Raw genomic sequence first — 17,649 nt, forward strand, 5'->3', positions numbered from 1 at the left:
CTAACCTGCACAAGAAGCAACCAGCCAACCCCGAACCCTCCAGCAGTGCTCAGCCTCCTCACTAGGTCCCTGTCCTTTTCACTTCCTAGGTGGGGGGGGGGCAGCACCGCCCCCCTGAAAATTGCGGCCGAAGGCAGATGCCTTGTTTGCCTCGTGGTAAATACCCCAAATGCAGCAGTCCTCCAATTGATTGCGTGTTTGCTGCATGACAAACATGCAGAAATGTGAAACGCAAAACAAGCTTGACCCAGGGCCAATAAAAAGGTACTTTGACTACTTTTGCGCATTAGTTGCATGAAGTCAATGGGCTACATGATACATGGAAATGTGTAAATAAACACTCAAAAAAGGCGATTGGAAATGCGATTTCCTGCCGTGCAGCTACGTGATTGGCCACTTCGAGTGTACTGCCCCTTTAATTACACATTATTACATTGTCACAATGTTACACTATGTTGCAGACTGTACAGAGGAGGTGGGCGGCGCCCCGCGCAGGAGCAGCCGCATCTCTTACTTTCTATTGGTCAGTCAACGTTCCAGCCCCCCGCCCTCAGCCAGTAGAGCCGTAGCTGGGGCGGAGTCTTGTGGAGGGGGAAGTTGGACTGTGTGTTGGTATAAAGTTGCGGCCGCCTCCCGTCCTGCAGCCGGAGCGGAGCGATCATCATGGCCAAGCCGCTGAGCGACCAGGAGAAGAGGAAGCAGATCAGCATCCGGGGGATCGTCGGGGTGGAGAACGTCTCCGAGCTGAAGAAGGGCTTCAACCGGCACCTCCACTTCACCCTGGTCAAGGACCGCAATGTGGCCACCACCCGGGACTACTACTTCGCCCTGGCACACACAGTGCGGGACCACCTGGTGGGCAGATGGATCCGGACTCAGCAGTACTACTACGAGAAGGACCCCAAGGTACCCGGATGGGGGGGGGGCATGACCAGTCATCACGCCTCCTGTGCACACTGGGCAGTTGGTGGCATTGTGTGCACAGTGGACTGTTGCTGGTCCTGGCACTGTGCACCCTTGTCAGTTGCTGGTCCTGGCACTGTGCACCCTTGTCAGTTGCTGGTCCTGGCACTGTGCACACTTGTCAGTTGCTGGTCCTGGCACTGTGCACCCTTGTCAGTTGCTGGTCCTGGCACCCTTGTCAGTTGCTGGTCCTGGCACACTTGTCAGTTGCTGGTCCTGGCACACTTGCCAGTTGCTGGTCCTGGCACACTTGCCAGTTGCTGGTCCTGGCACACTTGCCAGTTGCTGGTCCTGGCACTGTGCACACTTGCCAGTTGCTGGTCCTGGCAGCCTTGTCTGTTGCTGATCCTGGCAGCCTTGTCTGTTGCTGATCCTGGCAGCCTTGTCTGTTGCTGATCCTGGCCCCCTTGTCAGTTGCTGGCCCCGGCCCCCTTGTCAGTTGCTGGCCCCGGCCCCCTTGTCAGTTGCTGGCCCCGGCCCCCTTGTCAGTTGCTGGCCCCGGCCCCCTTGTCAGTTGCTGGCCCCGGCCCCCTTGTCTGTTAATAATTCCATTGTGTGTAGGGAGAGTTTATGCAACTGCAGCTTAGAGCACTGATCATGGCTTCCTGGTGCAACTGTCAGATTGCCATTTAAAGGGACAGGAAGTGTTCAGCAGAAGGTGGTTTGTAGGCAGCAATGAGATAGTGATCACTGTAGGGGAAAATGTGACATTGCATTTGCTTGCATGCAAAAAAAAGTTCCTATTTATGTATTCTTAATAATAATACAGTGTGTAATAAACATACATAATAATTATTGTTTTCTTTTAATTATTGTTTTTAATAATACATTTATTTTTGATCATATTAAAAACTATTTAACAGAAAAAAGTATTATAAAATATTAATATTTATTTTGCAGATCTTTTTTTTTTTTTTTTGGTCTTTGTTGAACTCCATGACCTGTTTTGGTATAAACTCCCATTGTTGATATAATCTGTGACTGCTCAATGTATTCTCTTGTAAACTTTTGTATGCTACTTGTGCATTTCCTAATAAAAGTTTTGCTGACATAAATTTATATAAAAAAAAAAAATGTAATTGGAACTTTTATTAGGAAATGCACAAGTAGCATACAAAAGCTTACAAGAGAATACATTGAGCAGTCACAGATTATATCAACAATGGGAGTTTATACCAAAACAGGTCACGGAGTTCAACAAAGGCCAAAAAAAACTCTGCAAAATTAATATATTATATTATACAGTATTTATATAGCGCTAAAAGGTTTGCTCAGCGCTGTACATTATAGTGGGGACAGTATATGAGACAATACAGTACAATACAATACACGAGGGGTTCAAGGGCCCTGCTCTTTCGAGTTTACAATCTATTTATTATTATTTTCTAATATTACTTTTTTTCTTTTAAATTTGTTTTTAATATCATAATAATAATATATATTTATTTTGCAAATTTTTTTTTTTTTTTTTTTGGTTTTTGTTGAACTCGTGACCTGTTTGGTATAAACTCCCATTGTTGATAAAATCTGTGACTACTCAATGTATTCTATTGTAAGATTTTGTATGCTACTTGTGCATTTCCTAATAAAAGTTTTGCTGACATAAATTTGGAAAAAAAAATGTAATTGAAAATTCTATTTAGGAAATGCACAAGTAGCATACAAAAGCTTGCAATACTGCAGAGTACATTGAGTAGTCACAGATTATATCAACAACGGGAGTTTATACCAAACAGGTCATGAGTTCAACAAAGTCCAAAAAAACAAAAACAAAATCTGCTAAATAAATATTATTATTATTATTGTTTGATGTTACTTTTTTTTCTTTTAAATAGTTTTTAATATTATAAAATAATATTATTTTGCTGATCTTTTTTTTGAAGTTCAACAAAGACCAAAATCAAGAGAGATCTGCAAAATACTTATTATTTTTATTATTTTATTTATCTGTATTTATATTATTATTTATAGAACACCAACAGTCTGTGCAGCACTTTACAGAAAAAAGCAGACAGTGTAGCAGTTACACTACAAGCCATGACATCAGGATTAGGAGGGTTTGGTTCATGAGAGCTTACAATCTAAACCTCACCACACACACTACAATTTTTTTTTTCTTTTCCAATCTTCTTTCGATCTACCAACAACTGTGTCGTACAAGGACCTGCCTGATAGAATAACTTCGGTCGTCCTATTGCATAGTTTGATTGTAATGTGTGGTGACCATAAAGCAGTAGTAAACCGCCTGAAAAAAACAGTAATGGGCCCCCTGCAGGTTTCGGTCATAATGTACTAGAATGCACTGCACACTAGTACAATATGGCAGACTTTCCTGCACACGGAACCCTCCAGCACCACGCTGTCATGTCTCCCCAGTGCCACCATCTCCACCCGGTCTTCCTTCCGGGTTCGCAGGTTCTGGCCATTCATATTGCTGGAGCCACGATGACGTCACTCCTGCGCATGCACACGGGAGCCCTCAGCTGCAGCACGAAGCTCTGGGCCGTCCCTTCAGAGTGCATGCGCTGGTGACATCACTGGCTGCATGCTGCGTGAATCTCTCCTAAACAGTGCAAGTTAAGGAGACAGTCGCTGTACCTGCAGGTAAGCCTCATTATAGCCTTAGGTTGGCCATACACTATACAATTTTCTTGAGAATTTTGCTTTAGATTTACCAAAAAAACATATAATATGAGGTCAAACCTAAACAACACTTTCAGTTGTAGCCAATCAGGCGGGCCCTTGCACTACATAGTTGAAGGTAAATCTAAAGGAAATTGGACAGAAAATTGTATAGTGTATGGCCAGCCTTATCTGTGGGTACAACTTACAACGTGGACTTGACTTCCACTTTTATGGCTCATTCACACTAGGCACTGAGGGGTGACAAAACCCTGTAGGTGACCAACCCCCAACTGCTAGGCCCTTTAGCAGCATTGGCAGTGGCTAGGGTGCACACACAGCACCCATTGAGCGCAACCCATTTCAAGTGAATGGGGCTGCTCTGCGAGCACCACACAACTGCATGCACTGCACACGATCGTGGCACACACTTTGCTGATTGGAGCACTGCCCAGGGGGTGTGTCAAATTCTGCTTGCATATAGGACTCAACTGGATATCCAACAGACCAACAATTAGTGCAGAGCTCCAATTAGCAAAGCTCATGCTACCTAAGCAGCATTGTTGATTGGAGCTCAGTGCAGGGATTGTCTGACCGCTGGAGATCAGGACCGCTGGAGATCAGGACCGCTGGAGATCAGGACAGTGAGAGCAGTGGTCCGGCTCTCCAGCCTGCTTCCAGCACAGGATAGCATGATGTAGTAGTAAAGCATGTAGCATGTTGCCAGCACAGGATAGCATGATGTAGTAGTAAAGCATGTAGCATGTTGCCAGCACAGGATAGCATGATGTAGTAGTAAAGCATGTAGCATGCTGCCAGCACAGGATAACATGATGTGGTAGTAAAGCATGTAGCATGCTGCCAGCACAGGATAACATGATGTGGTAGTAAAGCATGTAGCATGCTGCCAACACAGGACAGCATGATATGGTAGTACAGTATGTAGCAGGCTGCCAGCACAGGACAGCATGATGTAGTAGTAGTAGTAGTAGTAGTAAAACATGTAGCATGCTTCCAGCACAGGATAGCATAATGTAGTAGTAAAGCATGTAGCGTGCTTCCAGCACAGGACAGCATGATGTAGTAGTAAAGCATGTAGCGTGCTGCCAGCACAGGATAGCATGATATATTAGTAAAGCATGTAGCGTGCTGCCAGCACAAGATAGCATGATGTAGTAGTAAAGCACGTAGCGTGCTGCCAGCACAGGATAGCATGATGTAGTAGTAAAGCATGTAGCATGCCGCCAGCTCAGGACCGCATGATATGGTAGTACAGTATGTAGCATGCTGCCAGCACAGGACAGCATGATGTAGTAGTAAAGCACATAGCGTGCTGCCAGCACAGGATAGCATGATATAGTAGTAAAGCATGTAGCGTGCTGCCAGCACAGGATAGCATGATGTAGTAGTAGTAAAGCATGTAGCATGCTGCCAGCACAGGATAGCATGATGTAGTAGTAAAGCATGTAGCGTGCTGCCAGCACAAGATAGCATGATGTAGTAGTAAAGCATGTAGCGTGCTGCCAGCACAGGATAGCATGATGTAGTAGTAAAGCATGTAGCGTGCTGCCAGCACAAGATAGCATGATGTAGTAGTAAAGCATGTAGCGTGCTGCCAGCACAAGATAGCATGATGTAGTATTAAAGCATGTAGCGTGCTGCCAGCACAAGATAGCATGATGTAGTAGTAAAGCATGTAGCGTGCTGCCAGCACAAGATAGCATGATGTAGTAGTAAAGCGTGCTGCCAGCACAGGATAGCATGATGTAGTAGCAAAGCATGTTCAACAGTTTAATAAAGTAAAGAAAGTAGCACTTTCTTGTTATACAGCCTGGCTGCAGTCCTATGATAAAATACACGCCTTCAGTTGGTGGAGTCTGAACCTTCATAGCCTTGATCAGCTGTCAGCCAGGCAACTGTCATTTTCAGAAGGAGCCTTTATGGCTCACCATGATCAGTCCTTCTGTAGACTTACCAGAGATCACATTTCACTGAGCAGACAATGAGTTGTAACAAATATTTGCCTGAAATGGCACTTCCCTGTCAGTATAGTACGTGAGTCAGTCCACATCCTCACCCCCTCCCATGTCCATCCCCATCCATGGCCATTCCTCCACCTCCTCCATCCTAACCTGGATGTTAAACTGTCATTTCTCTGCAATTTCCTTTTAGGACGTTATAAAGTTTCCATCAATAGAATTCCGGTTCAGTGTTACAATAACTCTGTGTTCTGCCTGGACATTGGAACGTCTGCAGTTGTGTAGCATTAACCCTTTCCTCTACATGTGATAACGTCTTGTACAGACTGACGTGCGCATTCACCCCATCCACCTAGTGCCGCCTCCAGGGCTTTGTACATTGTCTTATGTCTACAGAGGAAGAAAAGAAGATGATTATCTTTAGTTGGCTGGTTATTCTGAACTGCTCCTGGCAATCGTATTCTAACCGCTGTTTATTTTGGGTGCGGTTTTTTGGAACGCACGTCGAAGGTGTTTGAGTGTCGCCAAAATAGGCAGTGGCCTAGGGCGGCAGGGAGCTAAAGGCAGCAGGCATTTTGGGGTATAATAATAAAGTGGTGAATGTGATTTTCACCAAACATTTTCTGGTGGCAAATCAGATGCTGTTCTTTAAAACGCACAACCTGGAACTTTCGCCTACCTTGACTAACTGCTTAAGGCTCCATGCACCCTGAGCGTTTTAATAAAGTTTGGTAGTGTTTGCAGTGTAAAGTCACATTAAATTCGCAAGGTTTTTTTTCGTGTTTAGCAGCGTTTTTCAGCGTTTACATTTTGTAGCTTTATTTTACAAAAAAAAGAATACTTTTTTTGCTAACAAAAATGCCCAAAATGCAGTTTTGCCGCATTAGAGCTTTTTAACTGCTAGAAAACTCTTCTAGAAACCCACTAGTTCTGGGGGGGGGGGAGGGTTTCCAGGCAAAAAACGTTGATTCCAGTCTATGTGTGTATGGACACATAGGATAACATGCTGGGGGGGTTTACTGGCTGTAGAAAAAAACGGCAAAAGCCAAGAACGGCCGCTGTAAAAACATCCCGTGTGCATGAGGCCTTTTAATCGAGCAGCACGCACTAAATGTGTAAATTGCAGTCAGTGACCTTCATGCTTCCCACTGGCCTCCCACAAAGTCACTGATGTCATTAATGGAATGATATGCTTTGTCTCCCTGAAGAAGTCGGCTGTGTCCCGTGAAATGCGTTGGCGAAACAAGCAAAGTATCAACCTGGAACTACTACGTTAATTATGACGTGTACGCAGGGGCGGACTGACCATTTGGAAACTCGGGCACTGCCCAAGGGCCTGGGGTCAGTAAGGGGCCCCATGAGATGCCCCTGGTACCTTTCATAGGCTTTTTTGTGTGTGGTTTAAGTGTAGGCAAGGACACAGGGGCCCCATGATCCCCCTATTGCCCAGGGGCCCCTTGAGTTGTCAGTCCGCACCTGCGTGTACACTATTTAAAGCGAAAAAAAAAAAAAGTCAGCAGCTACAAAAACTGTAGCTGCTGACTTTTAAAATACAGACCCTTACCTGTCCCTCGGTCCAGCGGTGTCCTCACCACGGCTGTTATCACCGGCCGTCTTCTCTCCCTGGCGCCAGCATCTTCAGTGTGGGCACCCGGCTGTGACAGCTTTCAGCTTCACAGCCGGGTGCCCACTGCGCATGCGCTAGAAGCGCTGCACTTTGTGACTGGCCACGTAGTCTTCTGGGACCTGTCACGTGTCCCCGAAGACTACGGGGGGGGGGGGGGTGTTGGGGGACACAACTTCCGATCGCCCAGGCGATCGCAGTGGGAGTGGGTACCTGTCAAATTTGGGAACCCGCTCCCCAAAGGAGCCAATCTTTAATGGGGAGCGGGGGACAAAGGCTTAAAGTGGAATTTCCCCTTTTGGGTGGAGCTCCGCTTTAAGGCCATATTCTGAAATGTTTTGTGTTTGATTTTCTGTTTGTTACAAGCACTGTATGCTTTTTAAGATGAGCGTTTTGCTTGCTCAATTCTCATTACCACAACTGTTTTGAATTTTACCAATAAAGCTGTCTTTGTTACATTTTTTTGAGTATCTAATCTGTGGTATGGTGCCTTTAAAGCCCCACTAGTTTTCTTAGGGTTATGTATTTTTCAGTGTCCTTTTAGGAGAGAAACTGCATATTGGGGATTCCAGTGAAAATCTAGGCATGAAAAGAGACGATCTGCTCTTTGTATCGGAGAAAGAACGATTGTATTAGGCAGTGTAGGAGGGAATGAACAAGGGCTGTCCACATGTGACAATCTCGTTATACAATCGGATTGCATCAACCAAGTAGGTCGAGGGTCAACCTGATTGTTATCATTTAAGTTAATCATTTACATTGGCTCTTGCACTACATTGCGTTGGTGATGCTAAAGGAGCTTGAAACCAGGTTGTAGTTTTGTTTGTTTGTTCTCCTTTGCTCCTCCCCTGGCAGCTACATAAATAGGAGAGGGGTGGAGGAGCTGGGTCAGCACAGACAGTAATTTGACACTTCAGAAGACAAGAGGGCTATGACATTCAGGTAGGAGTAGCAAAATTAGATGCATCTTTTAGATTGTAAGCTCCAAGGAGCAGGGTCCTCCTAACCCTCTTGTATTGTTGCTGCATTGTCTCCCGTTATATTGTAAAGCGCTGAGCAAACTGTTGGTGCTATATAAATCCTGTATAATAATAATATATTAAAAGTCATTTTTAAAGTGGTAAACTTCAGGCAGGAAATATGAACAAAGCGTATCCCTCTATAGTGTGAGACTGTCTCAATCCAGAGCATTAAGTGTCATTTCTGTCTACTGCTTTGTTCCTCTGCTATCTGCATGAATCACTTCTGACACGTTTTCCTGACACCAAGAGAAAAATTGTGACTGGGAGGGACCTCCAGCAGATTGACAGCCTCAGCTCTGTTCCTGCGTGCTGTGAGGAGGGAGGTGTGCCTTTTCCCTCCAATCAGCTCTCAGAGCTCTCCTCACTGATGTAACTTCAGCTCCCCGCCCCCTGCTTTTTAGAGGTGAGATCTCTGTGTCAATTCTGCACTCTGAATGGATGTAGGGGGAAGACAGTGCAGATAAACAGGTACAACGTATGAAGAAAGATTTGTTCCATCTCTGTGAATCACCTGAGGCCAGTCACTTTGCTGGGTATATGTGAGGGTTTACAACCACTTAAAATGTGTTTTATAGAAAGCAAAAACCTTGCAAGTGATCATCCAGAATCCTTGATTATCTGTGCTCCTACCTGTATTTTTATGAGTTGGTGACAAGGTCTCTTAGTAAGGAGATAAATGCAGCTATCCAGAGGTCCCTGTAGATCGGTGGTTCTCAACCTGTGGGTCGCGACCCCTTTGGGGGTCGAACGACCCTTTCACAGGGGTCCCCTAAGACCATCAGAAAACACATATTTCCGATGTGTAAAGAGCAGCTACTGTGTAGAAAGCAGCTACTGTGTTGAAAGCAGCTACTCTGTTAAAAGCAGCTACTGTGTTGAAAGCAGCAGTATTGGAGGTAAAACGACACTCATGAATTATAATTACTGGGTAAATCATTTTATGGTTGGGGGTCACCACAACATGAGGAGATGTATTAAAGGGTCGCGGCATTAGGAAGGTTGAGAACCACTGCTGTAGATGCTTCGGATGGCTTCCAGAGCGCATCGGGGAGTCCCGAAACCTGGGGAGCTCTATTATACAGACTTCTGCAGATGAAGGTCCATAACAATGAAAGGCCCCCCTTTTTGTTCACTGAGCCCGGGTTCACACTGATGCGGTGAGGAATTCGCAACATTTTCTGTGCGAATTCCACACTGCATCAGAATCGCACCCCGTTCATGCAAACCGATGCAGGTGTGTATGTTAAGTTAACAACACCCCAAAATCGGTCCACAAAACGCGGTGCGATGTACAGAATCGGATCGCATAGGTGTAAATACACATGCGATCCGATTCTAGTGCGGACCCAAAAAAGGGTCCTGCACCTTTTTGGTGCGGTGCGATTAGAGCCATACAAAATGTATGACTCTGATCGCACCGCACACAAATCGCATGTCATTTGTACAGGAATGTGGTGCGGTTCCTGTGCGAATCAAATGCGATGCATCGCATGAGTGTGATCCTAGCCTGAAACCGTTCATCATAGTTGTAACCATACAAAACTACAACCATGGAAGACATTTGGGCCAAGCTCTCCATCAGGAGCTGAAGTCATTTGAATAATGGAACACAGTGGGTTTCGGGGCTCCATGGAAGACCTCTAAAGTAGTGTCCAGTGGCGTCCCGAGGCAGATGCGGGGGGTGCGGTCCACACGGGGTGACACCAACCGCACGGGGTGACACCGGACACGCTCCACAAAAAGGTAAGTTGTAAAGCAAGCCGACAATCCCCGCAGGATGGATCCAATCCATCCTGCTGGGATCGTCAGCTTTCTTTACAACTTACCTTTTCTTGGAGCGGGTCCGGTGTCACCCCGTATAGGTTGCATGTTGACGATCCTCGTCGGCATGCAACCTATATGGGGTGACACCAGACCTGCTTCAAAAAAAGATAAGTTGTAAAGAAAGCCGACGATCCCCGCAGGATGCATCAGATCCGCGGATTGAGCATAATGGATTGGAGGATCAGAGTCCGATCCATTATGCTCAATCCGCAGATCCGATCCATTCTGCGGGGATCGTCGGAGAGGGTGTCACCAAGTGTTACCGCACCGGGTGACACCTACCCTAGGGACTCCTCTGGTAGTGTCTGTACATTTTCCAGGTTGTTCCTCCTGCTTCTTGATTTAGGCTTACATGGTACAAGTGAAGAATTTGGTACACTTTTTTTTTTTTTTTTTTTTTTTTTTCTTCACACTGGGTTGGTTGTGTACCTTGGTGTCCTTTTTGACTCCGTAATCCTCTGTAAAGGGTTAAACCCGTGTCCCAAAGAAACCTGCGCCAACTTGCCCGCGTTCCGCTGCATACTCCTGAATAGGCCACCTTGGTGACACAGTAGGTGAAGATTTTGAAATTGCAGCTTTGGCCTTCACACAGAAACATTGCTGAGTCTGCAGGTTCCAGCTGGATCACTTTTTGTGTAGGGGAGGGAAGGGAGGAATGTTCTAAGAATTCACACGGAAGAATGTAAAGGGGAAAGCTGAACATTTTTGCAATGTTTAACAGAGTATTTGGCCTACTGAGCCCAGATCAGCCTTCATCAACCTTTTAAAAGAAATTGTAACTCTTGAAAATTACTTTCAGTGATTCAATTTTTTTTTTTTTTTTTGATTGTAATGAGGCTCTGTGCACACGGGGTGTTTTTAATAACGCTGGTAACGTTAGCTGTGTAAAGTCACGTTAAAAATGTGAGTATTTTTAGTGTTTTTGTATTAGCGGTTAGTGGCGTTTTGCCGCCTTTTTTTTCACCCTTGCGTTTTTTTCGCTTTTTTTTTTTTTTTTTTAACCGAAAACAACTTTTTTTTTTTTCTCTTTTTTGTCAAATGTCCAAAAACGCTGGTTTGTCAAATTTTTTAGCGTTCTAGAAACCTACTAGTCCCGGGTGTTTTTTTTTTTTTTTTTTTTTTTTTCCAGCCAAAACATGTCCCTGCCAAAAACCGCTGATTCCAGTCTGTGTGTATGGACACATAGGATAACATGCTGGGGGGTTTACTGACTGTAGAAAAAAAATCAAAAGCCAAAAACAGCCGCTGTAAAAACGTCCTGTGTCAACATTAATAAAAAATATCAACGTCAACAAAAATATGGACCTCATGAGGCATACTGTGTGTGCATGACACAAACTTTATATATGACAGAACTTTTTAGTTTTGATAACTACATTTTAAATATTAAAGGCCAGAAAAGAAATGGTGTACTTTGTACCATTCCCCTACACTGTGTTTTTTTTTTTTTTTTTTTAAGTCCGCAAATGTGCAAACTACAATGAAAAACCCGTAAGTGATTACAAAAAAGTGCAAGTGCGAACACCACACAAAAAGTGCACTTAGGGGTGTGCTTTGTCATACCCCCGAAGGGGTTGGACCACTACCTTGATCCCCCGGGGCACGAAGCTCCTGACAGGGACAAGGTTCCCATTTGGTCCTCCTGGCCAAAAGGCCTGGTGGACCACCGTTCCTTATGTCCAGCCGAAGCCGGACATCCAGTACTTGGTCAGGGGGCTCTCCCAAAGAGAAAACCCCCTAGGGATCAGGGGAGGAAGGAACCAAAAGGCCACACATCCTCCCCCTAGACTTCAGGGCAGGCCCAAGGACCCACACCCTCCATCATGTGAAGAAAACACACACATAAGTAAAAGTGACAAACGTGGGAGTGAAAAATAAATTAAATAAATATGTATACAAAAAATAATAAAGTGGTCGTGCCAAATTGTGCACTGACCAGGCCCTGAGGCCTGTAGCAAAAAAATTGCCCAGGACTTGGCCAAAAGGCCCGGTCCTAGAGGCGCAGTGCAAAAAGTGTTTAAACTCAGTGACCATGTGCTCTTTCGCAACGTGGGGTCCCACACCCAAGTGCTACTCAGAGCACCCCTGAGGCGACTACTCAGGGGGCACTGTGTTTGCAGACTCTCTGCCTTCCCAGCCCCTGGCCAGACAAGGTAGATCCGTCCAAATCAGGAGGTACTGGGTCCTTCCAGTTTTCTCGGGGGAATTACTCCCAGGGCCCCAGCTTAACTCCTGGCGCTTCCCGGTTTCTGTCCCCCCCGGTACTAGCCTTCCAGACCCCCATCATACCAGTGAGGGTACTATACAACAGCCATCCCCGCAAAGCTAGAATGGCCGGGAGCACCCCCACTGGACACTGACAAGAACAGATACTACACTTGATCTTAGCCAAAAGGCCGAGAAGCGATCCCTACATTCCTCTACACTGGTGGTCAGAAAAATGCCTTCTTACACAGGTTGTCAGTGAAAATGTTTCTTTACTTTGGTGGTCAGTGGAGGAGGACCCCCTTAGTCTGATCACTGAGAGTAGTTCTACCTTATGCTAGTCGGTCTGAAGACTGTCCCTTACATTAGTAGATGGTGGGAAGAATGCTCCTTACATTAGGGGTCAATGGGAAGAATTCTTGCTTTGCTGGTCGTTGGGAAGACTGTACCATACATTAGTAGATTGTGGAAAGAGCGCCCCTTGCCTTGGGGGGGACGGTGGGAAGAGTGTCCCTTGCCTTGGGGGGGTCGGTGGGTAGAGCGCCCCTTGCCTTGGGGCGGGGGGTTGATGGGTAGAGCGCCCCTTGCCTCGGGGGGGGGTGTCGGTGGGTAGAGCGCCCCTTGCCTCGGGGGGGGGGGGGGTAGGTGAGTAGAGCGCCCCTTGCCTTGGGGGGTTGGGGGGGGGTTGGTGGGAAGAGCGCCCCTTGCCTTGGGGGGGGGGGGGTCGGTGGGAAGAGCGCCCCTTGCCTTGGGGGGGGGGGGGGTCGGTGGGGAGAGCGCCCCTTGTCTTGGTGGGGAGAGCGCCCCTTGCCTTGGAGGCTGATGCCAGATTGGTGCTATTTGCTGTTAGTGGTTGCATATCTGAGTATCAAAAATTGTTCATTGTTTAAGGAACCTCGAGGAACTCTGGTTGAAGAAGACTGACCTCAAGATCTGCTCCAAATTAATGTACATTCTCTAGACACAGCATGTCTGCTGATTTCAGTTCTTTCAATCATGAAGGCTCAGCATCACATGTGGGTGCTACCTAGGGTGGTCCGGGTACAAATACAGTCTCCATAGGAAAGCCCACCTCTCCAGACTGACATCTACCCATCAAGGCATTGTGATATTTACATAACTCCTTCCCGAGAGCCAATCTGCTGCTTGCATCAGGGCTGAGGGCACCTGAGAGGAGTACTGAGGCTGGGTGCTGTAATGCTTTCAGGAAGCAATGTACAGCACCCCACCCGCCCCTCCCACCAGCCATGATATTGTCTGCTAGGCATAGAGAAGCACAGACTCCGGGAGTATGTCATTAGAACTAAAATAAGGTATGAGAGCAGGTTTCATTTAAAAATGTCATTAGCATGTTGATGAGGGGAAGGGGGGGGGGAGCATGAAACTACAGAAGTCTAATCAGAAGCGGATTAAACCAACTTTAACTGCATGCTCCTCTCAGGTGAGCACAAAGTATTAGAGGTCAGATTTTTTTTCAAAGGTCAACTGGAACGAATGGCTCCTATATATCGCAATACATTCTGCTTTTTAAATACATAGAAATTGTTCTTTAAAGCTGACCTCCAGTTTCTGACACTTTAAAATAGTTTGTTTAGACTAAACTGGTCCAAAATAATGAATTGCTTCACCCACAGATGTGCCTTCTGGGAGCAATGTATAAACTGTATATGGCCTCCGCTACGTTCACTATACAGCGCTGTGTTCTGGCAGCGGAGTGGGGACTTGCTGTCCCGGAACAAAATTGAGTCAGTCTGAGCACTGCTCAGCCATTCACTGGAAGCTTTGTATTCTATAAGTGAATACAAGGCTTCCTCTGATTGGCTGGGGTGAGCAGATGACGTCACAATCTCCACCTTGGCCAGTTGGAGGAAGCCTTACATTAGATACATCTGTTAGTGAAAGTATTGGTCCATATGGCCCTATTTTGGTCCAACTGAACTATTTTAAATTGAAAGAAATCTGGAGTTGGGCTCAAACGGGATGCTGCATCCAACAGTTTGGTTGTAACCATGTTCGTCTTATTTTTCAGAGAACATACTACCTATCCTTGGAGTTCTACATGGGCCGCACCCTACAGAACACCATGATCAATCTGGGGCTGCAAAATGCTTGTGATGAAGCCATCTATCAGGTAAGAACCTTCTTCTGTGAACTCCCAATTTATAGTGAGCGTTACCAGACTTCTCCAAGCAGTCAAGAAATAATGTGGAAAGTGCAATAAACATTGCCAGGGAGATCTCCCTTTTTAATGCCCTATAAGCTGACTCAGGCTATCAGGCCCCTCCTATAACTAAAATATCAAATTCATGACATTTATGGTTGTGTAATGGCTTTAGCAAAATTCGATCATCACACAAAATATTTACTACATTAGGCCAAATGCCAATCCGTATTGGATGGACTCTGGTGGGATGAATGACCTGCTTTAAGACTTGTATGCCCCCTGTAATGTCATTGATGACGTTTTTCAAAGGAATTTGCCACCCTCCCTTCTCTAAAGGACCATAAGTATGTCTGTTCTTCAAAAACACTTTCCAGTCCCATCAGGGAAAATAATTTGAGTGCTGGCACCATTTTTAGCTTTTTAAAGCTTTTTAGCTTTGGCTGAAATTCTGTTGGAGATCTTGCCAATGATGCCAAGTTATTGCAGGGTGGAGTTGACTATTCATATCCTCTGTCTGTTATATCGCTTGACTACCTGTGACCCGCCTTGTCCTGAATGTATGTTGAGCTATAAAAGTTCAGATCAGTCCATGAATAGTGGAGCCGTTGGCAGGTGTTGGAGTTGCTGGCTCTGTTCATTCAATGTGATGTTTTGGTTGGGACTTGCTGGGCCTCACCTTTATGTAAGATGGCTTTCTGCATGAATAGAATTCTGCCTGGCATGCAAAAGATGTGGTTGGCACTCAAAGCTTTTTTGGCCCAAAACCAGTAGATCAATATATAAAAGGTTTATTAAGGCAGCAGAAAGGGTAATGAAGTATAGTGGACACCTCCCAGCCAATTAGTTTTGATTCACTAAATGAACACGAATGTTGGTTGGATCCAAACTATAACTGTACTTCACATAGAGACTTAAGATACCAGCTAAGTACAAGTCCACATTATCTAAAGCTCTGCACGCTTTATGGCTTCCAATTCAGACTGATTACCCATTCGGAGTGCTGAAATATGTACATATGGGTCACTTTAAGCTCCCTGAAGGTGTCAATGGCCAAGTTGGTCACTTTAAGCTGCCTGTAGGTGTCAATGGCCACTGAAGTCACTTTAAGTTCCCTGTATCAATGGCCACTGTGTTGTCTTTTCTTCTCTATGGCCACGTGTGGGGAAGTACTATCAAATGCTCCACCAAAGGAAGCCAGTTCATTGTTCTCTCCTAAAAGAGCCACAGTTAAAATGGCCATCATTGGGTGCCAAAGAGGGCCTGCAGCAGGTGACAGCCAACTATTTCAGCATACTCCCCTTTTTTGTTGGTTTGGCTTTTTTTGTTTTTGGGTGTTTTTTGTTTTGTAACAAGTCAGTGGCCTGGAGCAAAAAAATGTCAAGTCAATATTTGACCTTAGGTCAGCTTTAAAGCTATGTTATCTATTTATTCACTAAGGGAGTAACCCAACAACTGAAATACTTGCTCTCTGATAGGAGGTAAAGTTAATCATACACAATTAGAATTTGTGTTGGAACGTTTAAATGGAAATCCTAAAAATTGTTCTTATGACTGGCTCAACTAATTTTTGTTCAAACCCCTTTAAAATTTTATCCACACCTGCTACTTGAATAGAATTTCAGACAACAAGTTCGCTTACAATATGGGGATATTTTCCAAACAAAAACCACATTCACTGTTAGAATTTTGTACATTTTTGAGAAAAACTTTCCATTCTGCTTCTTCTAATTTTCTCGAAACTATGGTTGAAAACTAACCTTACGGGTTTTTTTTGGTTTGTTTTACCACCACTAACTCCCTTTTTTAAACTGAACAAATGCTCCCAAAATTCAAATTTATCAACCAAATTTCAATGGTTTACAACATGTGATCAATACCCGGCCATTGATGGTCATTAGGTCTCTTCCAAAGGGGCCAGCCAGTCAGCAAATCTACCTAAACAATGTCTATACCAGCATGGAAGATCAATGTTACTTATGCCAGTGTGGCCGAAATGGGGAAAAAATGTATGACCTTTTTATTAAGAAAGGTATTTTATTCATCTCCTTTTTATTATACGAATGCTATAAACCCCTAATCTTCAGTTTGAGAAGTTGAATTGAGGAAATGCCTGGCATTGCCCAATGTCTGGGCAGACAGTCAAAGGTAAACAAGCCTGGCCTGAAGTCTCCGGAGAGGAGACCAGGACGAAACTTGCTGGAGGGGAAAAGCGTTCTGATTTTTCCACTTTGATTTCTGGAAATGCAATAAGTACTGTCAGTATGTCATTTTTTTTTCTGACCCCTACCGATGCTTTTTATATAATTGGCTCATAATATATTCAATTCCAAAAAAAGTCTCCTGTAGTAATTATCAGATAATAAATATATATAATATATTTATATAATAAATTTGCATGAATAAGTGGATTAAAACCACAGGTTCCAAACTAGGAAAAATGACTGTATATAAATATGTAACCTAGTAGTCAACATTGTCATTGGTATAACCCGATAGCTGCGAACATCCACCATTTTAAAATGAAACTTTAGTCCTTGCAAACTGATACCCGCTATGCTTTTTATGCAGAGCTGAGAAGGTGGACCTCTGGCGCACCCCAGCTCCTGCACGTCCCTATAGGTCATTAGGGCCACCTGGGTGCCTGTGATCCTTGACATTCCTAGGTCTGGTTCCTATTTGCACAATGGAGCACCCAGCATTGTGGGGTTCCTAAGGTGCTGTAGAAGAACTTGGAAGCTCCCCCGTGTAAGGGCCTGATATTAGGTTTGAATGGCAGTTTGCTAGGTTTAAAAATGTTTACTTTAAATCTGAGGTCCAGGCAAATATAACACACAATAGTGCAGCCCCCACCTGAGAGCCTCCCACTGCTGCTTTCCCCCATACACTGGCAACCCCTATGAGAGAGAAGACACTCACCTTCACAGCTCCGGACATCCCCGGGAACAAGAGTCAGGCTCTGCATAGACCATCAAGTAGCCTGCAGCCTCTCTCAGATCCCACTTGGTCCCCATGCTGTGTGTTTCTTCTTTTGGGGGGGGGGGGCAACACTGCCCCCCTGAAAAATGCCATTGCCCCCCTGAAGAATGCCGCCCTAGGCAAATGCCTTGTTTGCCTTGTGGTAAATACGCCCCTGACTGTACTTTATTACTACCTCATTCCATGCATTTTAGATGCAAGTTGTTAGTAATTAAATTTGACTTGGTACTTGTACAGCAGAGCTCAGACAGGGAGAGGGAGAAGAGAAGC

The 17,649-nt window shown here is 45.1% G+C and overlaps 1 protein-coding gene and 1 pseudogene across 1 annotated transcript in view; one reads left to right on the plus strand and one right to left on the minus strand.

Moving 5' to 3' along the window:
• The first annotated feature begins 611 nt into the window (after window positions 1-611).
• The window catches only part of PYGL (glycogen phosphorylase L), a 53,332-nt gene continuing 36,294 nt past the window's right edge, over window positions 612-17,649 (plus strand). Inside the window, exons 1-2 of the mRNA XM_089665810.1 lie at window positions 612-906; window positions 14,269-14,370. Coding sequence (XP_089521936.1) covers window positions 664-906; window positions 14,269-14,370 — 345 coding nt within the window. The 5' untranslated portion in view covers window positions 612-663. The remainder of the gene's footprint in view (window positions 907-14,268; window positions 14,371-17,649) is intronic.
• On the minus strand, window positions 12,327-12,442 carry LOC149431190 (U2 spliceosomal RNA; annotated as a pseudogene).

This window comes from Staurois parvus, unplaced genomic scaffold (assembly GCF_062004578.1).
Source record: "Staurois parvus isolate SC_StPar_1 unplaced genomic scaffold, SC_StPar_1.0 ptg002360l, whole genome shotgun sequence".
NCBI lineage: Eukaryota > Metazoa > Chordata > Amphibia > Anura > Ranidae > Staurois > Staurois parvus.